At 42.3% G+C, this 22,881-nt stretch overlaps 1 protein-coding gene across 1 annotated transcript in view; it reads right to left on the bottom strand.

Annotated features, from left to right (window-relative positions):
- Positions 1-4,063: 4,063 nt before the first annotated feature.
- Positions 4,064-22,881, bottom strand: part of RAP2A (RAP2A, member of RAS oncogene family) — a 36,422-nt gene continuing 17,604 nt past the window's right edge. Inside the window, exon 2 of the mRNA XM_039217424.1 lies at positions 4,064-7,903. Coding sequence (XP_039073355.1) covers positions 7,666-7,903 — 238 coding nt within the window. The 3' untranslated portion in view covers positions 4,064-7,665. The remainder of the gene's footprint in view (positions 7,904-22,881) is intronic.

Raw genomic sequence — 22,881 nt, 5'->3', positions numbered from 1 at the left:
ATGATCCCAGGGTTAGGGGATTAAGCCCCGAGTTGGGCTTCAGGCGGAGCCTGCTTAAGATTCTCTTTCTCTCTCCCTCTGCCCCCGCCCCACTCATGCTCTTTCTCTCTAAAAGAAGAAAAAATTAAAAAATAAAAACGAAATCTCTAGCAAGTAATTGCCATTCCCTCACCCTGGTGTTTTAGGGTGTGTATGCGTGTGTGCGTATGTGTGTGCGTTTGTGCACATGTCATTGTGTGAGGCTGGTTCACACGCGCTTATGTCCCCCTTGGGGAGGATGTGGTGAGGATCAAGGATAGGATTCAGGGATTCCTAGATATTTTGGACAACGTTCTCTCAATGCCCCTGCTAACTCACCATTTCCTGGTGTGGGCTGAGGTCAAGGATACTCATGAGTCAGCGTTTATTGGCCAAGGGAATATCTGTACTACAGCTCCCTGTCCCTCTCAGCTTTGCTGGTGTCCCCAGACTAGCACAGTGACCCCAGTGCCTCCCTCCCAGGAGCCAGCCCCCCGCAGGTCCCACGGTGTGCCTGAGAGTTTCCTGCGGAAGGAGACGCACCCTGTACGCAGCCCAGCCCCGGATCCCTGCTGCACTGTCATCCACTCCCGTCCCTCACAGACTCCTCCAAGTCCCTGGGACGGACTCATTCAGGCTGGTCACATTGGCCTTGGGAAGAAAGAATAGAATCAGCGACAGCCACTATGGGCTGGGCCTGGGACTTTGGCGTGGCCCGGGCTATTGTGATTCTGGTATGTGAAAGCAGGGAAAAAAAGAAATTAATTACTAGTATTTTTTTTTTTTTTGCCAGGGGGCAAATCTGTATCGCCTTGACATAAAGGAAAAGGCGTGAAGAGAGACTCGTACTATAGACCCAATGTCTGTGTCCCTTCAAAATTCAGATGTTAAAACCTAACCCCCAGGAGGCCTTTAGGAGGAGATGAAGTCACAATGGTGGAGCCCGCAGGAATGGGATTAGACACCTTCCAGAAGACACCCGAGTGCTGCCTTCTCTCTTCTGTGATGGAAGGACACAGTGAGCAGTCAGCGCGGTGGGGAGTGGACCCTGGCCAGACACCAAATCTGCCAGCCTTGATCCTGATCTCCGAGCGGCCAGAACTGTGTGGAATACGTGTTTGTTGTATTAGCTACCCGGTTTATGCCATTGTGTTAGAGCAGCCTGAGTGGGGTGAGCCAGTGACGAGGTCTTTGACACCAGGGATTATGTGTGGATCCCCCCACCCCCACCCCGTGTACTGCCACATGTGAGAGTGACTCTCCACGAGTAATTGCTGACTAAAGGTGGAATGAGTGGACACCATTCAAGAAGAATAAACAATGGCGCCTGGGTGGCTCGGTCGGTCAAGTGTCCCACTTCGGCTCAGGCCATGATCTCCTGGTTGGTGAGTTCAAGCCCTGCGTTGGGCTCTGTGCGGACAGCTCAGAGCCTGGAGCCTGCTTTGAATTCTGTGCCTCCTTCTCTCTCTGCCCCTCCCCTGTTCTCTCTCTCTTTCTCTATCTCAGAAATAAACATTAAAAAGTAATTTAAAAGAAGGAAAAAAGAAAAAGAAGAAATTATCTAAATTTAGAATCTTGGCTCTGTATTTCAACTCGCCACTTTATTAACGTAACCTTGGGTGACTCATTTTTAGTGCCTACAGCCAGTTTCTCAAAGTAACATGGAGTTATTAATTCCTCTACCTGTGTGTGTGTGTGTGTGTGTGTGTGTGTGAGGTGCATCTGCATGTGTACACATGCAAAGAAAGATGTTTATATCAAACATGCCTATGTGGTTGTTTTGGGGATTTGGAAGTTGGGTGGCTTTTCCCTTTTTTCTTTGTAATTTTACTAATATATGATTTTTTTTAATTAAAAAAACTTTTTTGTTTATTTTTGAGAAAGCGACAGAGACAGAATGCAAGTGAGGGAGGAGCAGAGTAAGGGGGAGACACAGAATCCCAAGCAGGCTTCAGGCTCTAAGCTGTCAGCACAGAGACCGACGCGGGGCTCGAACTCATGAACCATGAGATCATGACTTGAGCCGAAGTCGGATGCTTAACTGACTGAGCCACCCAGGCACCCAGATATCTGATTCTTTTTTAAAGATAAAAATGTAAATTGTACCCCAAATACTGTCAATGTAAAATTGTAATCATATGATAAAACAATAAAATCTTTCATACTTCTGAGTCTTTGAAATGGGAAGAATCTGTAAAAAAATTCCCATAAACCAAACCAAGTGTCATTCCTTCAGTTTCTTTTTTCTTAATTTGTGTGTACTAAATAGGTCTTTGTATTTGAGCTTCCAAGTTGATAGTGTTCTACCTTTTTCTTCACTAATAAGTCTTGGAAGAATCCTAGAAGGTAACATGAAGACCACTATTCTAAGAAAGTATCAAAAGAAATACTACATTATCTTACCTGGAAAAGCAGCACAGATTAGATTAAAAATCTAATACCTTGGGGCACCTGGGTGGTTCAGTTGGTTATTAAGCATCTGACTTTGGCTCAGGTCATGATCTCACGGTTCGTGAGCTTAAGCCCCACATCGGGTGAAGCCCGCTTCTTTCTCTCTCTCTCTCTCTCTCTCTCTACCCCTCCTTTACTGTGCCCTCTCTCTCAATCCTCCCCTCCCCCCAAACACCCAATATCTCAAAGAGAAAAACAAAAACCAGAAAGACGTTAATATTAAGAAATGTGAAACCAGTGTATCCATTTAACAAATGGAGTGCTACTACGGTTCACTAGTATTTACATGTAACATATATTTTGAACATTAAGAAAAGGTTAGCAGCTCTTTTAGGGAACTTGTGATCATTCTGTCTGCTTCATAGGATCCAGGGGTTCCAAAGAACCCAAAGAAGAATCCGATGGGTTCCAAACTGGGTGGCACTTTATTCCTCCAGCTATCTAGATTTCCATTCATGGCCCTCCAGCAATCAGCAAATAGTACAACTTGGGAGAATTTCAAAATACTGCTTTTCAGCCATAAAGAAATTCTCCCAATTGAAAGTAGAATTTGGTAGGTTTAATTATTTTATAAAAGCTTCAAGGGAGATTATGAGGCTAGCCAGCACATATTTATTTATTGTGCTAAAATCTAAGTGCCTTTTCCTTTAAATATTTGAGATTCTATCTACAGTGCCTCCGTTATATTCATTCAGATTATTCTTATATTCTAAAACAATGAAGCCTCTAAACTGGTGGAATGTTGCCAGAGGATTTCAACAGAGTTTGAAGGCAACATAACCAAAAGGCATAGTTTAAATTGGCTTAGGGAATGAATGGGCTCCTTATCAGAGCAGCTGAAGGCTGTACATAATTAACAGCCTCTGTCAACACTCACAGGGCCCCATATAGAACAGGCAGGCCGAGAGCCCTACAGAGTGCACCCTCTGGCTTCGGGCACCCCCAAATCCACAAGACCTCAACAAAAAGACAGCCCCAAGCTCCCACTAGAAGGACATGGATACATTTTAGGTATACTAGCAGGACCACAGAGCAACCGCTAATTAATTACCTGGAATAATTGTGTTCACATTAGCATTGATACTTCAAATTAGCTAGATATCCTCAAAAATATAAAACACGATTTATGGAGACAAGTTTATATTTGTAATTACTGATTTTCTTTTATTTTTTAAAATTGTATTTATTTATCTTGAGAGAGAGAGAGAGTGTGCAGGAGGAGCAGAAAGAGAGAGAATCCCAAGCAGACTCCACATTATCAGCAGAGCCCATCTCAGGGCTCAAACTCACAAACTGTGAGATCATGATTCGAGCCGACATCAAGAGTCAGTCGCTTAACTGTGCCACCCAGGCACCCCTGTAATTACTGATTTTAAAGTCTTTCTTGTGTTACTAATTTTAAAGGGTATGAAAATGGTCTATTAACCTCCCTTTTTTTATGATGCATTGTCCATTTAATTCAGCTTGGATATTTCTATATCAAGAGTATTAAATTCATTCTATGGCAGTTCTTAGTTGTTTTCATATATATTGAACATATTTCCCTCTCTAACCTGTACAAAAACCAAACCAAACCAAACCAATCCAGAGGAAGTTTCATTAAATAAATTTATTTGTTAAAATAATTTAACTCCAAATACAACTGTTGAATTTGCATTGAGTTATAACTACAATCCATGTTTTAATCGAAATGTCAAGGTTTAACAACTGACATTGTTACAAAACAATAAACTGCTGTTCAATTTTAAATGGTCAGTTGTATTAGAGCTCAACAATGAACTGTGAACTATATCTCTGGGAAACCCCAAATCAATAATGATAAGTCTGTTTCCAAAACCCACTGCAGTCATTCTTGAAACCCTGATCAAGATTTAATAGATGCACAATGACACGTTAATTAAAAAAAAAAAAGACCCCCATAGTCTCAAACATTTGATTGGCTAAGGAGACAGGTAAAGCTTACCAGCGAGAACACAAGGCTAGTGAGAAGAACAACTAAAACCCAAAACAAACCAACGAAAAACCAACAGCAACAAACGAAATCAGCACTTTCACATTCAGACATACACGGACAACATTCCCATCAGAAAACTCCTGAAAACACACAGCAGACATCCTTAGGCAACATTTCTTTACAAAGAAAAGCATAAAATATCAGTAGTTTTTCCACAGAAGAGTGACGGCAATTCTAGCACTTAGTCAAAAGTTCAGTTCTAATTCTACGAACCAAAGGAAAAGATCACCGGAGCACCTTTCAATAGTTGAAGGAAGATTTTACATAACGTTTTTGATCCGATGCTGGCGTGTTTGGTGTAAATTGAACAAAATGAAAGGCATCCGTTACCATCACTATCACAGCTTGAAAAAGAACCCCCCTTCCCAAAAGCTGCAACATAAAAGCAAAAAGAGGGAAAAAAAAGAACTTAAACATCGCTGCCTGTGTTAAAAGGAATACAGAGGAAAAGCTTATCACAAACAGCTAAAGAAAAAGTGGGTCTTTGGATCAAACCATAACATTTTTAAGGCATGTTAGAAAAACGTCCACTTATCTAGGTGCTAGTCTGATCAGGGCATAAAATAAATAGCGACACAAGGTCACCAGCTTTTCTCTGTGGCCACTATGATTTGTGTGCCAGCAAATTTAATCCTCCTGTTCTTAAGCTTGTTATTCACATCTCAACACACACATTCATTCAGACTGAGTTATAGTCATACGAGATGAAATACCGACAGTAAGAGCACAAGAGGGTTCCCATGTTTCTGGACATCTTTGATGCTTTGTCACTAAATATGAAGGGCTGTGTGCAAACACTGATCAGGCAGTCAAATCAGTTCTTGTTAACATCTTTACAGAGAAAGCCCACCTTACTGTCTGACACAAACACTGGGGATGAAAATCTTGATTTTTAAGTCATCTTTTCTACCTTACATTTTGCCACACTTCTCATATTTAACTTCTTTCTCTTGTCTGCATGGCAATCCGTAAGGGAAAACTGGAGAGTCTTTACAGGCATTATTAATATGTGCTCTTAGTGGTCTGTTAAATATGGAACTCTAAAAAAACAATCATTCTGAGAAGTTAGACGCTTCAAGTCTCAACCGATTCAGTAACAAATATTTCTATTTTTCAGTAGATAAATCGTACTTCTTGAATCTGATTTCTCTAAATGTTTGAAGTCAAATCAGCTGTTACAACATGCCGAAATCTGTTTCAGTAAAATTGGTTAGAACTTTCCATCCTGGAAACAAGGTGCTTTGCAGTTGGGGGTTATACAAAAAAACAAAACAAAACAAACAAAACAAAACCAACCTTGAGGAATGCAAATATTCACAATTCAAAGATTTTTAACAATCACAGCCTGGTTGGACCTACTGATCTCTGTTTGCTCATCTATGAAAAGTACTATCCACCTTTCTGCTATCGGCTGAGCTTAACGCCAGCTCACTAAACACTTGGGGGCTACCAATGATTTCAGAAAGTGTCAAAAACATGCAAATAATTGAAAAAAATGTTTTTGACACGCTATCTTCTGCAGTGGGGATGCTCAGTGTAGGCAATGATCTCTGACTTGTGCCAAATTCTCAGGAACAAGAGACACACATGCGCACGCAAACACACACTCCTCTCTCAGGTACCCACAGAAGACCAGAGGTTACTTGCACAAGTGTGTGAAAGCAACAAAGTGTGGGGGGGGGGCAGGACGCGGATCGCGGGCTCAGTGGTATTGCAGTTCTGAAGGCCAAATGTATCCCCAGAGGATTCGCTCAAGATACTCTCTCCAGCATACAACTCTGAAGTTTGTCCAAAACCCTTCTGCACTTGATTGTAAAACTTATGAATAGGTTTTTCCTGTGCCATTAGTCATGCAAATGGTAAATACTTCACGGTGATGAAAGCCAAAAATGTCAGAGCTTGAGCACCTTTGCAAAATAAAATATTCTCTCTAGCTTTATTCGCCACTTCAGTAATCAGGGCAAAATTGTTATAAGAAAATCTTTATATAATTCCCCAGGAAAATTAAAGATCAAAGGGTTGGTGTTTTTCTTTTTTGTCCCTTACCTTCCACTCTATAATTTATGTTCTACTTTTAAGCCCAAATTATTTCACATGGTTATTCAATTTTTAAATGCCTGCAATAAAGCTCTGCTACAGCAAACTGGATTTCGAAAGCAGGTTAGCCAAGAATCACACCACAACCAGAGCCCTTAAAGGCAAGATTTGTTGCTTTAACGAACGCAAAAATGCAAGATGTGTGTAGTGTCCTGTGAGGTTTCTGCAAACAGAACACGTGGATGCAACATGGCTTCATTTTCCTTACACGATGGTACTAGTTAATCTACCAGGATGCTTCTTGTGAGTAAGGCGAAGCAATCTTCCCATCACATTGCTTTCTTCTAGTCAATTAAGACCATCCCTGCTTTGTTAACAGAGGTGTAGGTTTGGGGTTTTCATTGGGATCAAACCCTTGTGAGAGCCTCCATTTTCTGCGGCAAAGCAGGTGACTTAACACATTCTAAAGCCAGACCGTATTCTTCCACAACCTGTTCTGATTTTTTTTTTTTTTTTTTTTTTGCTCTATCAAGGATCGATGCACGAGTTAGTTCTGCATCACACATTAGGATAACATCTACAATTAAGCATCAAATTTGAGGAACAGAAATACGTCAGCTGAGGAAAGAATCTCTCCCTGTAATGCGGTTGGCGGGTCAGCTGCTATGATCTGACTTGATGGAATACATTGGTTAGAAGCACTATCTCAAGTCTGGAAATTTCAGTACTCTCTTAGGAAAATATTTCTCCTTTACTTATTACTTTTTTTTTTTTCTCCTTAAAGAAGACAAAATATTTTAACTGCAAGTGGTCATCGGGATTCTTCTGGTTTCTCTCTCAAGATTACTTTTAATGTATACAATAGTTGCTTCTGTCCCCTTGGTGACAGTGCCACCACAGCTTCTGAGGGAGGTCACCCTGTAGACTGGCTGGCTGTGCCTTCAAGTTGCAGGTGCGCACAGGAGGCTGAGGCCGATGGTGAAAACTGTAGTCGCTGAACCCAAATGGTAGTCGGAGATCTCAACTGACAGTCGCTTGCTGGACGCTGAAGGAGGGCGGCCGTTTCACTGCAGAGTCACAGCACGTGTCCCGCGGAGCCCGCGGTCGGGCCGACGACGCCCGTCGGGGGCGGCCAGGTCCGAAGGCTACTGTATGTTACATGCGGAACAGCACGGGTCGTCTTTGTCGGGCTGCGCGGCGTAGTTCATCTGCCTCACGATTTCTGCAAAGAGTTCGTCCACCATCGTTTTGCTCTTGGCGGAAGTCTCCATGAAGGGGCAGCCCCACTCTTCGGCGAGGGCTCTGCCTTCGTTGGAGGACACTTCTCTCTCGCTTTCCAGGTCCACTTTGTTCCCCACCAAGATGACCGGCACTTTCTCATACCTACGAGAGGGCAGACGGAGCACAGGCATGGTAAACGTTGGAACAAGGTTTAATGGCTGAAACGCATTCTATCCGTTTTCATTCTGTTCTACTGCAAACACTCTGTGGTGGCGCCACACGGTATCTGCCCCGCTTGGCTTGACATCTACCGGGGGCGTTTAGAAGCTGCTCTCATGGTGGACCCTATCCGGGCTTTTTGAAATGAGGCTTTAAATTAGTCAATTCCACATTTTTGAAAATCAGTTTACCTTTCCAGAGATGTTTGGAAAATTCTTCTCAGAACCTCAGAATAAATCCTGTTGGGTGGGTGAATGTAACTTAACTTTTTCCATTCTAAGAGATGCTTACTCAAAATTTCAGTTGATGAGGTAACAGCTCTACTGACTAAGCAAACGATTTATAGTGGTCAGCGTTTTACTCCGCTCCATAAATATACAAACTGGTCATGTTGGAACCGTTCCTAAGTAAGACAAAAGATAGCAGAAATCATTCGGGTGGAAACTGTCAAATACAGTACATTCTATCCCTTTATAAAACTATTCTACACTAGCCAGTTGGTAGACATCATGGTTCTTTTCAGCCCGACAAGGAGTAAACATTTCAATCATTAGCTTTATTTGATGCCATCTCTTCTTTTCCTTCCAAACCAGCACAAGTACGCCACAGGCCAAATGTCTGGGCCTCTTCCTTCCCAGTGTTGAAACCTAAGCCCCACTGTGACTGTATTTAAGAGGCTGGGGCCTTTGGCCAGTGATGAGATCACGGATGGGATTATTGCCCTTGTGTATAGAAAAGAGATAGGATGGGGAGTGCTCCCTTGCCCCTATCCTGTGTGAGGACTCAGCAAACAGAGGAGTCCATAAAAGAGAGAAGCGGGCGCTCCCCAGACACGGAATCTGGCAGAGGCTTGATCTTGGACTTCCCGCCTCCCAACTGTGAGAAATAAGTTCCTGTTGTTTAAGCCCCCTATTCTGTGGTATTTTTGTTACAGCAGCCAGACAGACAAAGACAAGGGGTCTGTGAGTTATGACATCTGGAAAAAGCTAGATTAATAAGGATAACAAACGCTGTGAAAAGAACAAAGAAAAAAGGTCCTAAATCATTTTGGTACCAAAAGCTGATCGATGCTCTTCACAATGGTTATTCACAGTGCGAAGATACACGGTGCTACTCTGCATAGACAGTTATTTACTAATTTTGTTTATGTTTGTTGTTGCTAATATGTTTTCCTAAGGCTATCATTTTTAACATCATTTGTTTTTTAAAGTTTTTTAAGTTTATTTATTTATTAAAGCAAGAGAGTGCAAGCAGGGGAGAGGCAGAGAGACGGGGGTAGAGAGAGAGGGAGAATCCCAAGCAGATTCTGTGCTGTTAGCACAATAGCCCGATGGGGCTTCGATCTCATGAACCATGACATCATGACATGAACCAAAATCAAGAGTCGGATGCGTAATCACTTGAGCCACCCAGGTGCCCTAAACATCATTTTAAAAGCTTCTCGTGATTTTGGTATAAATCAGTGTATGTGTGTGTCCGCGCGCATGTGCATACCTTCCCCTAGGCAGAACGCATCTCTAATTTACAAAGGAAGCAAACCTCACACTCGTACACAAGGATAACACACGTGACTGGATGCAGCGGGAGTCATAGAGTTTTTATCATTCAGGAAACCGAGTGCTGGGCAGGTGGTTAATATTAGTGAGACTCCTTCCACGGCCTCCTCACTCTGTGAACACGGTTCTCTCCCCTCCCCCAAACTTGCAAAGCCAACTATATTCCCCATAGCGTCTCACTCTTGCCTTTGGCACTCGGTCAAACTTCGAATGGTTTCAACACGAGGGCCTGCCCCCACCAGCAGCCACTCAGCAATCTGAAACATAAAAACAACTTCAAAAGGTGCGGGCATAACCGTATCAACGGTAACTCTGGAACTCGGGTGTTCTTTTGCAGGAAATGGATTTGGACAAACTCCACTGTGTATCAGTGGCTTTATGTGAATTTACTGTGGTCCAACTGTGCCTCGTGCTTTGTGGCCTCAGATCATACCGAGAGCCATGGATGTGCGACACAAGAGTGTTTCGCATCTTCTAGGGCTCTTACCTGCAAACAGTTTCACGAACTCCGTGGCCTCTGCAATGACAAATGGCAGCAAGATGGAGCTGTGTCACAAATGCTGTGTGTCAGCTGCTTTGCATGCGAACCCTCTTGACCTGCTGTGCAGAAAGCCTGGCAGGCGCAGCCCAGTCCTTCCTGGACAATGTCGCTTCCTAATTTACGTTATGTGCAAGCATGTGACTGCATTTCATTTTTTCCTATGAGAGTATATACACCGCGGCGCTACTTTAAATCACTTTGGTTGGCAGGGAAAGAAATAAGTGTGAATACAATTCCGAAAAATGTATTGGTTGAATTTAATCGGGTTAAAACTTAATTTCAATCTCTGTGGACCACCCTTAACAAGGAAAGGGATGACATCATTTCTATTCTTAGTTAGGCAGTATATATTTTAGAGACTAGGTTTTTAGTTTAAATAAAGTATGAAGTCCTGTTTTATAGGTAAAGAAATATTTCCACACTTCTAATTAAAAGCTACAGCTATGTGGATTTTCAAAACCTGTAAACATATCATATCACTAGCAGTTGTATAACGCTGTTTGAATCGAGAATCCGAATAAATGTTGCCAACAGATTCTCAAAAGGGCAACGAACACTGCAAACCTAAGTCTGTATGTAACAGCACTTAGTGACCGTCACGTGAAGATGACAATTTAGTAGCAGAGAACCTGGCCATTTTATTACTGTCTGAATGGTCAGTGGTCTTTTCTAAGACCAAGATGCTAAAGATTCTAGAGAAATTCAGACCGACGTCCTCAGGAGACTTTCAGAGGTCTTCAGGGAACACATGTATTCTCTACATCTTGGGAGGGCAGAGGGTAAGAAACTGTGTCTCTTGCTGGTAACATTAATACACGACACAGCAGAAAAGACTGGAAACTAGGATTTGGAGGCTCAGCCTCCAGCCCAGCCACTGAGGCTACAAGACTGAGCAAACCTGTCACCCTTCTCCTGTGTTTCACTCCCTTGTCGGTAAAAAGGGAGGAAGAGGATCTGTTCCCACTCAACACGCAGGTTGCTGTAAAGCCCATGGAATGCCCTAGAAAGGCTGGAGGGCTGGGTAAACGCGGCGGGGGTGGTGCTTCTTTCCTGTCCTGCCTGCTTGCTGCTGAGGACGCGGCTTCTCTAAGTGTCAGAAGCGGGAGACACTGATGAAGGGAGGTGAGGAGCTCCCGAGGACTCCCGGGCAGGAGAGACTGACCCCGAGTCCAGGAAAGCAGCAGCCACCGGGTCCGGCCCTCGCCTTCTCCAGTCCCCCGGGCTGAGCATGAGCGTTAAGAGGAGCAAGCAAAGCGGAAACCTTCTCCAGATTCGGCCACCTGCTGCGGAAGGGAGGGCGAGGCTGGGCTGGGACGACAGAATGGGTCCTCTGTAGGGGTGGGGGTGGGGGGGGACAATGTCTGGGGAAACCTGGATCCTCTTCAGGGAGGTGGGTGACAAGGCAAAGGGGGAGAAGGCAAAAAGCCCTGTGTTGACACAAGAGAGGGTGCGCTGGGAAACCCTTCTCCCTGCCGCAGCGGGGGCGTGGGGAAAACCGACCAGTGACGCCCGGCTCCCAGGACCCCGTCCCCGAACAGCATCTAGCTAGTTCTGTGAATTTAGAAAACTAACTTCAGCTCTTAGTTCCCAGTTTCTTGAACTATAAAGTGAGCTGGACTGGGTCATTTCCAAGGGGGTTTTAAGATCCCAAGTTAAAAATCCAGACACACTGGGCCATTCTCACCATCAGTATGTATCATTTACCAAGTGATGGCTGACAGCTTAGCATGTTCTCAGCACAACACCCAACAGGATGATCTCTTTTTTTTTTTATTTAATGTTTATTTTTGAGGGAGGGAGAGAGAGAGAGAGCAAGAGAGCAGAGCACACATGAGCAAGCACGAATGGGGGAGGGTCAGAGAGGAGACACAGAATTCAAAGCAGGCTCCAGGCTCAGCTATCAGTACAGAGCCTGACGCGGAGCTCTAACCCATGAACCATGGGTCATGACCTGAGCTGAAATCAAGAGTCAGACACTTGGCCGACTCAGCCATCCAGGCACCCTTCCTTGGTATTTCCTTTAAGAGCATGACCACAGTTATGGATATGCGGCTCAAATAATTTTATTTTTGTATATAGCCTGCAGACAATTGTTTTATTGACATGATTTTTATATTGTTTATTGTATTCATGAGCATGATTCCACGACATATTGATAAATAAAACTAGTTCTTTATTTTTTAATGTTTACTTTTGAGACACACACACAGCAAGCAGGGGAGGGGCAGAGAGAGAAGGAAACACAGAATCCGAAGCAGGCTCCAGGCTCTGAGCTGCCAGCACAGAGCCTGATGTGGGGCTCGAACTCATGAATGGTGAGATCATGACCTGAGCTGAAGTCAGACGCTTAACTGACTGAGCCACCCAGGCACCCCAAACTAGTTCTTTTAAATAGCTCTGCCTAATTCACTGAATAGATCATCAGAAACCCAGGCTTGAGAATCACTTAGCTGTAGCACGCTGATAGGCTTCTCCATGATGTGGCTTCGTAACAAGTTCAAAACATTTGATGCTTTCCAATGGATTCCAGGGTTTTCAATGGCTTTCCAATGGTCTCATGTTTTCTCTCTCCCTCTCTCTTTTTTTTTTTTTTTTCCCCTGGTAACTGTCCTGATGTGTCTGTAAGCATATGTATATGTGTATGTATATTTTATTTGTGGTCATGTCTAAACTTGGCCAACTGCCAAAATAACTTGAGAATTAAAAAAGTACTGATCCCCTCGCCCTACTCCAGAGCTACTAAATCTGAATTTGTGGGATCAGAGACCCCCAGAGAGCCTTTTAAAAATATATATCTATGTGTGTAAGTTCTGAAGACTAATTGTGAGGTTCAGCAGGGTTTTGAGGTCACTGGCCTACTCTACTGCTTCGTGACCTCAAACCATATTGTGTTGATATGATTAATGGTTTTCCATTGCAGCAAATCCAGAATCAATCCCTTCTTCCCTTCATTTAGTCATCAGTGATGAGCTATAGGCAGAAACCACTACGGTCAGTGCCTTTAGCTTCCTTGGGAGGGTGCTGTATTGCAGTGTATTCAAAGAAGGCCATGCTGGGGTGCTTGGGTGGCTCAGTCGGTTAAGCGTCTGACTCTTGATTGCAGCTCAGGGGATGATCCCACCTGGTTTGTGAGACTGAGCCTTGCATGGGATTCTCCCTCTCCCTCTCTCTCTGCCCCTCCCCTGCTCTCTCTCAAGATAAATAAATAAACATTAAAAAAAAAAAAGCAGGCCATGCTTTGCGTGAATTTTATCATGCTGCATTCTTCTTAGTCACTTTTGCACAAGCAGGTTGAAGTACAATTCTCTCTGAATTCAGGAATGACAATCAGAAAGATTTTTATAGGTCCCTTTACTCAACCTCCCACCCATGTTAAAAATCTTATCTGCCCAGAGAGTCTCAAGGCAAAATGTCAAATCACTCGATGCTCCAACCACTTCCATGGCAACCTCACCCAATGGCTATATTTGAACGTCATTAGTGATGTGGAGCTTATACCTCAAACAACCCATTCTGTCCCTTCTGTCAGTTCTGTTAAACGTTAGTGTTAAAAAGTCAGTGTTTGGCACAAAAACAGACACATAGACCAATGGAACAGATTTGAGAACTCAGAAGTGGACCCAAAAGTATACAGCCAGCTCATCTTTGACAAAGCAGGAAAGAGTATCCAATGGAAGAAAGACAGCCTTTTTAACAGATGGTGTTGGGAGAACTGGACAGCAACATGCAGAAGAATGAAACTAGATCACTTTCTCACACCATACACAAAAATAAACTCAAAATGGATAAAGGACCTGAACGTGAGACAGGAAACTATCAACACCCTAGAGGAGAAAGCAGGAAACAACCTCCTTGACCTCCACCGCAGCAACTTCTTACTTGACACATCCCCAAAAGCAAGGGAATCAAGAGCAAAAATGAACTATTGGGACCTCATCAGGATTAAAAGCTTCTGCACAGCAAAGGAAACAACCCAGAAAACTAATAGGCAACCAACGGAATGGGAAAAGATAGTTGCAAATGACGTATCAGATAAAGGGTTAATATCCAGAATCTCTAAGGAACTCACCAAACTCCACACCCGAAAAACCAACAACCCAGTGAAGAAATGGGCAGAAGACAGGAACAGACACTTCTCCAAAGAGCACATCCAGATGGCCAACAGACACATGAAACGATGCTCAGCATCCCTCCTCATCAGGGAAATACAAACCAAAACCACACTGAGATACCACCTCACGCCAGTCAGAGTGGCTAAAATGAGCAAATCAGAGAACTCTAGATGCTGGTGAGGATGTGGAGAAACGGGCACCCTCCTACACTGTTGGTGGGAATGTAAACTGGTACAGCCCCTCTGGAAAACAGTGTGGAGGTTCCTCAGGAAACTAACAATAGAACTCCCCTAGGACCCAGCAATAGCACTGCTAGGAATTTACCCAAGGGATGTAGAAATGCTGATGCATAGGAGCACATGTACCCCAATATTCATAGCAGCACTCTCAACAATAGCTAAAACATGGAAAGAGCCTAAGTGTCCATCAATGGACGAATGGATCAAGAAGATGTGGTTTATCTATACGATGGAATACTACATGGCAATGAGAAACAATGAAATCTGGCCATGTGTAGCAACACGGATGGACCTTGAGGGTGTTCTGCTGAGCGAAATAAGTCAGGCAGAGAAGGACAAATATCACATGTTTGGATGTATAGGAGGATTAGGAGGAACTTAACTGAGGACCATGGGGGAGAAGAAGGGGGAAAATGGTGGGGGAGAGGGAGAGAGGCAAACCATGAGAGACTCTTGAATGCTGAGAAACAAACTGAGGACTGATGGATGTGGGGGGGAGGGGGGGAGATGGGCATGGAGGAGGGCACTTGTGGAGATGAGCACTGGGTGTTATATGGAAACTAATTTGACAATAAACTATTTGTAAGAAAAAAAAAGTCAGTGTTAAAAGGTTCATCCCTATCTCATGAGCTGTCATTTGTAACATCTTGGGCCTTCCCATAGGTTCTAGCTCTTGTACCCTTTAGAATATAGAAATCTGTCTCTCCAAAATGAAAACAGGTGTTCTTTCTCCTCTCCCTGCTCAACTTAAATAAGTACAGTTGACCCTGAACAATGAGGGAACTGAGGCGCTGACAACATACAGACTCCCCCAAAACTTAACTGCTAGGAGCCTACTGTTGACCAGCCTTACTGACAACAAAAGCAGTCATTTAACACATACTTTGTTATATGTATTATGTACTGTATTCTTATAATAAAGTCTGCTAAAAAAATGTCCAGAAAATCATAAAAAAAAGAAAACACATTTCCAGTACTGTACTCTATTTATTGAGAAAATCTGCATTTAAGTGGACCTGCACAGTTCAAATCCATGTCGTGCAAGGTTAACCATAATAATGATTAAAATCCCAGCAATATTTAAATAGGTAAAGAGGAAAATGAAAGACATTTTCAATTCCCTTCCCATGAGAATAATCTAACTATTTCAGTATATATCCTTACAGACTCTTTTCCTATATGAATCTATATAGACATAGATATACATTTTTGTAAAAGGAGATTGCACCCATTATATCTGAAATCTCCATTTCAATAAATGATATACATTTTATTAATGGCTAAATAGTGTTATATTTTCTAGACTATAACTGTACCATAATTTAATTATTCCTTCCCCATTAATGCATATAAAGGGTACCCTCTCCCCCATTTTGTTTTTACTATAATAAACAGCAATCTGATGAACTATGCTTAAAAGTGTGATTTTTGCCTTAAAGGTGTATGTAATACATGTATGTGTACACTATCCCTCCTGAGCCTGAAAAATCACATTTCTAAGTTCGTCAGGTTGTTGTGCACACACACACAGTCGTAGTCGACATCCCAAAAGTTATATCACCACCAGTAGGGTGTAAGTTAGGAGCGCCTGTTTCCGCAACTGTGGGACTGAGATTTTTAATCTTTCAATAAAGCATTACGGCAGTCCTGAAGAAAAAGGATCATTTTTGGCGAGGAGGTGACAGCTCCGACCACAGCTTGCCAGCACAAAATATCAATACTTCTTGTAAGGATGGAAACCATGAGCTAAGTAAGGCTGCTCTCTTCCTCCAGACTGACTTGTTTTGAAGTGACTAAATATTTCATCTTAAAAGGGCACTTCTGGTAATTTAGCTTGAATAATGAAACCACAGTCCTCTGCTCTGACTTTCTGTTGGTTTCAGAATACATACTGAAGAGGGGCACCTGGGTGGCTCGGTCAGTTGAGCAGAAGGCATACTGAAGAAGAACAGAGAGAAATGTGTAAATGTAATAGAAAAATTAAGTACGGAAAATAATGACCCCAAAAGGATACTCGAAGCTATCAGGGATACTCCATACCAAGGCTACTAAACATAATCTGCCTTTTGAGAAACTAGGAGCTGACATTGTATCGGAAGAATCGATTCCTAATAGGTTGTGAGGGACCAGCTGATCATGACAAAGCAACCCAGGCATTTTAAATGTTGTATTAAAAACCATTTGAGGGAGAGAATATTTTTACATCTGATAAAGACACATCTGATAAAGGATTTACTATCCAAAATATACAAAGGAGTCTTGAAACTCAACAATAAGAAAACCATCAATCCAATAAAAAATGAGTCAAAGACCTTAACAGACACCTGATCAAAGAAGACATACAGGTGGCAAATAAACATATGAAAAGATGCTCTACCATCATATGTCCTCAGGGAAATGCAAATTAAAACAATGAGATACAGCTACACACCTACTAGAGTGGCCAAAATCTAGAACACGGACACCACCAAATGCAGAAGGATGTGAAGCAATAGGAACTCTCATTCATTTCTGGTGGGAATGCAAAATGTTTAGCCACTTCGGTGGTTTCCTACACAACTACGCATACTCTTACCACACAATCTAGAAACCCCAAGTATTTACCCAAAGGAGCTGAAAACCTGCACATGAATGTTGATGGCAACCTTATACATAAGTGCCAAGACTTGGAAGCAACCACGCTGTCCTTCAGTAGGTGAATGGATAAATAAACTGTGGTGCGTCCAGACGAGTAACAGGGAGATAAGAGACGTCTGAGGTGGTCTAGGCAAGAGACAACAGGGACTTGACTTGGGATGATGGCAATGGCAGTAGAAAAAAAACAAGACATAAAATCTATTTGGAGGCCGCACCAACAAGACACACTAAGGGACTGGTTGAAAGACACCGAGCAGGTAGTGGTTTTGACAAAAAGAGATCAGAAGTGACTCATGGGTAAACTATTGTTTCCACAAGTATAGTTTTGTCTCATGAGTAAGAATATAAGACCCCAAAGGGAACTACCACACGCCTTCTATTACCCTGTTTCTAATATACTTTCACTGTGAGCATGTTTAAAATGATCTTGGTTATCCAAATCACTACTTTGTACGAGGACGATTCAGGTATATTATGGAGTTCTTAACAAACATTAAAGCCCATCTCTTAGCGTAAAACTTACAAAATGATGATTTTCCTATAGAACTGGCTACGTCCTTTTCCTAGAAAAGTTTTATTTTTAAAATATTCTCCTCAGGTTATTCACTTCATGTTTATATTAATATTATTCTAGAATTCCACACATCCTTTACTGACTACACCTGGGAGTCTCTTTAAAGGCCTATATGTTGTTTCCATATGTAACATGTGTCTCTTTACTGGGAAAGATAACAATCATTTGCCACTCAAATTTTACCTTATTACAGGTCTTCCCATATACTCTCAACTTACTATTAGTAAAAAGAGAATATTTCAGCCTTTGATGCTTACAGCTGGACATTTTGTTTATTTCTGAAAATCTGTGAATGATTATGCAACACTGTAAACATACTTTTTTTAAAGCTCTTTCTAAATTATTACTTTAATGAAGTCTGTAAAATATATTAAACAGGATACAAAAAAAACTAATGATAAAAGAAAAGGTTAATAAACTGGGCTTCATTAAAATTATGAATTTATGCTCATTTATAGAAACTATTAATCAAGTGAAAAGGTAGGCCAAACATTGGGAAAAGGCTTTTGCAATAACATGTATCTAACACAGGACTTCTGTCCAGAATGTATAAAGAATTTCTACAAAAGAGAAGACAACAACAATACAATTTTTAAATGGACAAAGCCCTTGAGTAGGTATTTCTCAGGAGAAGACACCCAAATTATCATGAAGCATATGAAAAGGGGCTCAGCACCATGTCACCAGGGAAAAAAACCTAAAATCACAATGAGGTACCGCGAGAATCTTACAAGGTTAGCTAAAATTAAGAAGACTAACAATATCAGTGCAAGATTAAACTGGTACAAATACTTTGGAAAATCACTTACTTACTAATGCTGAACATACACAGTTATAAGCCAGTAACCCCACTCCGAGGTATACCCCAAGAGAAAGGGGAACATGCGCACAACCAAAGATATGTATTAGAATGTTCACAGCAGTGTGAATCATAAGAGTCCCCATCTAGAAACTATCCAAATGCCCATCCCCAGGAGAGATGACGAAATCATGGTATGTCCATATGAGGGGAGCTACTGCGGCTCAGGGAAGAATTAGCTCCTGCCACAAGCAACATGGATGAAACTCACAGAGAGGGTGCTGAACAACCGAGGCCGGAAGCTGAGGAATAGACACGGCTGATCTGTGCTGCTCTTTGAGCACGGGCGGGGGGGACGGGGCACAAGGTAAACCGTTGTGCTGCTTGAAACGTGGGTCCTGCATCTTCATCGGGGATTTGACCGCCTGGGAGAAGCATCTAGCTGGACCCCTAAGGCGTATGCACTTTACTGCACAGAAGCGATACCTCAATAAAAAGAAAAATAAACTGAAACAGAAAAAAAATCAATAAATAAGATAATCATCCAATGATTTCCTCATTAAAATAGGAACAGAAGACAACCTTCAAGACAAATTAAGTGCGCGTGCATGTTGGCTACGGGGTTTAAGTCACAGAAAGTGCAGGATGCAGTCTATCACTTGGTTTATTACTCAGCCGAACGCTGCTAATCAATTTTACATTTCTGTCCAAGTTCTATGCTGTTTAATTTATATTCAAAATTGTCTGAAGACTGAAAGTGTAAGGAATGCTGATACCAAAGAGCACGTCATTGGAAATAAAAATGGTAAAAAGAGTGAACATCTTCTTCACTCTCAGATTTATAAATTGGATCCATCTGACCGCAGTTCGTTTCACGCGTATGGAGATACCACAGCACTTCAAATATCCATGTTCCAAAGAAAAACACCATGATGACTACATTTAATTTGGCTTTTTATTAGAAGTGGGGATTTTCTACCCCAGGAATGTGTGTGTGTAAGAAAGAGTTCGCAACTAGAAGCCTAAAACCTTGTCACTTAAAAACCAAATGCAAAAAATTATCTGAATACAACCAGTTGATTCTCTTTTTTTAAATTTTTATGTTTATTTATTATTGAGAGAGACAGACAGACAGACCATGTGCGGGGGAGGGGTAGAGAGAGGTGGAGACTTAGAATCCAAAGCAGGCTCCAGGCTCCGAGCCGTCAGCACGGAACCTGATGCCGGGCCTGAACCCATGAACTGTGGGATCATGACCTGAGCCGCAGTTGGAGGCTTAACCGACAGAGACATCCAGGCGCTCCTCTTATTTTTTTTTTTAAAGCGTAATAACCAAGATACCCAAAATAAGGTATTAGAAAGCAGTTGTTGGTCTATATTTGATACTCTAATATGTAGTTATATTTTAATCTGTATTTTAATGTAGATTCAGTCTACCCAATCAAAATATATCATTTTAAAATCTGTCAACAAAGTACAGGTCTTCCTACATAATTTAAATAGTGAGGAAATTTCACGTTTGGACATATATATGGAGAACACACAGCTTTCATCTATCAAAGGAACAAATGTGTTCAGACATAAAACATATGCTTTACCTTTAGTGAGAGTTGAAGTCTGGAACCTGTGCATTAAAAAAGAGGCCCCACTCTTGTTCTTGAAAAGCCTACACCGAGTCAGCTGCTCGGGAATATGCAGGTTGTCTGAACCGTTACCTGACTTTATGTTTAGCAAGTTATGGGATACGTCTTCTAGGCACTTCATTTTAGAATTTCTGGTGAAAATGTTTATGAATGAGAATTCCTCTGTATCTGGTACACAGTTAAAGTTCAACTACAAATACTTTTTTAGAAGCTACCTCTCTGAATGGAGACGATTTCAAGGTGCAGCAAAGCTATGAAGAGCTAAAACTTCAGGAACTTTTAAACTATGAATAGAAGAGTATTTGCCATGGGAGACAGTTCTGCTATCGTAGTAAGATAACTCAGATATTTCTTACTTTCCAAATTACAATACAAACAGCACCAGGAACACCTGGGCGTCTCAGTCAGTTAAGTGTCTGACTCTTGATTTCTCTCAGGTCATGATCCCATGGTATGTGGGATCGAGCCCCGCGTCAGGCTGTGCTGCCTGCCCGGAGCCTGGAGCTTGCTTTGGACTCTAGGTCTCCCTCTCTCTCTCTGCCCCTCCCCTGCTCGTGTTCTGTCTCTCTCTCAAAAGCAAATAAACATTTTAAAAAAATGCACAATGCAGGAGCTGGAAACTATTGGTGGAGATTATGGTGCCCAACAGCGGCCAATGGAAATGAGGAGCTACAGAAACTGTGCCGGGAATCCAACCCAACCCGGAAGTAAAAGAGGTTATCAACAGTTCTAAGAAGTCTCTGTGGGAGCCAGCAAGGGAGAATGCCTGGTAAGCAAAAGGTCTTCAACAGTCTTTAATAGTTGCCAGGTTTGGGAGGAGGGGCTCTAGCTGGTCTAGTGTAGAGAACATTACAGGGGATGAGGAGAGCGAAGGTCATTGGACGTGAGAAAAATCTGTCCCTTCGTTTACATCCCTGCTACAGAAACCCTTCCATTTCCAAAATAACTCATTCCTGAGCTATGTAACCGCTTCCTAACCGGTCCCACCTCCAATTTCTCACCTCTGTACTCTATCCAATATGCCGCTTCCACCACTATTGTCTTAAGACATTGCACAGTTTTCTCCCCATCTTCCCCTCCCCCCACCACTACCTCAGAAAACCACGTGGTGGCTCTGCAATGACTAGACAAAGCTTATCCCTGGTTAAGAGTCAAGGTCAACTGCAATTTGGCCAATGGGTAAAATTCTCATGGAGTGCCTTATAAGGGAGAGAGACCTGGATTTGGATTTAGGGTACCTAGAAAAAGCCCAGCTCTGCTCCCTTGGATGGCCGGTGACCTTTCTGAGCAGAAGGTTCCTTATTTGTGACAGAAATGTTAATGATATTAGGCATTATGTTGAGGAAAACGATGGTGATGACTTTACTAATAATAGCTAGCATCTGTAGAGGACTTACTAGGTGCGAGACGCTGCACTAAGCAGTTTACATGAATTAGCCATTAAAGTATTATGGATACTGTAAAATACTACAGAAATGCTAATTACTCTTTTCTAAGTTCTCTCAAACCATCTGTCAGTACGTCGGTTCTAGAATCTTAATTGTGGAGATATATCTGTAAGAATGTACAAAATATGTTATATATAGTATCTTGTCTCCTCTATGTCTGGCTCCCATTCGCCTGGCGAGGACGGCGAACTCTTAATAGTCAGCTGAAGACCACTCCTTTCTAGAAAAAACAGGATAAATAGGACTCCTTCTAATATCAAAGGCTGACTATCTTCTCCAAACTGAAGTTTCTTTTTTTCCACCAGTCACCTTCTCACTAGTTAGGTCGTTAGTATGAACCACGGCTCTGAAGCCCTAGTAAGTAAATGAGAGAAAAAAGAAAACAGAACAGAACTCTGGACGGTGTGAGGAGCTCTGAGATCAAGTCTTGTTTCTGCTTTAAACCAGCTGTGCTACCTTTGCAGTTACATCAGGGACCTCAGGCAGACGAGGGCTGTGAGGTTTTACATGCATCTCTACCTCCAGTGCTGGCATCAATTCTCTTACAGACATGCGAAATAGAAGGAGTCAGGGGCGCCTGGGGGCCTCAGTTGGTGCAACGTCCGACTTCGGCTTCGGTCGTGATCTCACGTCCGTGGGGTGCAGCCCTGCATCAGGCTGTGCTGACAGCTCAGAGCCTGGAGCCTGCCTTAGATTCTTTGTCCCCCTCCCCTGCTCGTGCTCTCTCTCTCTCTCTCTGTCTCTCAAAAAATAAAAAGCTAAAAAAAATTTTTTTAAGTAGAATAAGTTAATGAAATGATGATCTTCCAAAATGGCAGCTTTTGCATGTAGACTATGGTGGAAATGTCACAGAAACAATGCAAACATGCCCATGGTCACCAGGCTGACAAAAGCATTTTGGGATGTACACTACTGAGAATATTTTCCTTTTCATTCTTTCTCATGCCTTTTATCAGACACTGAAATGCTTAATATGATTCATCATGGTATTGGGGGTGGGGGGAGGGGAGGTGTCTCCAGATATCTGGGAGGAAAAAGGCCAAAATCCAGAAATGTAATGACCTGAAGGGACCTTTATTTATTAATTCAACAAACTTTCTAAGTGCCAGGTGCTCGATATGAAGATGGAAGCAGTTTACCACCAAGCAAACACATGGAAGAAACTTGGGTAGCATAAGTCAGGTGGTAGTATATGTGAAAGGGTATATGCACATGCTTAGATTTCCTGCTGAAACTAAACTTTAATATATTATGTTCTTAATACAATCAAATCTGCTCTTCAAAGTTAATTGTGTGTGGGTGGCAACAGTAAAATGACACGGGGCAGATAACACTGTGAGGGCAGATACACTGTGAGGGCAGATACACTGTG

Source organism: Hyaena hyaena, unplaced genomic scaffold (assembly GCF_003009895.1).
Source record: "Hyaena hyaena isolate Hyena2069 unplaced genomic scaffold, ASM300989v1 scaffold_693, whole genome shotgun sequence".
Lineage (NCBI taxonomy): Eukaryota > Metazoa > Chordata > Mammalia > Carnivora > Hyaenidae > Hyaena > Hyaena hyaena.
This window is presented reverse-complemented; position numbering and strand designations above follow the sequence as displayed.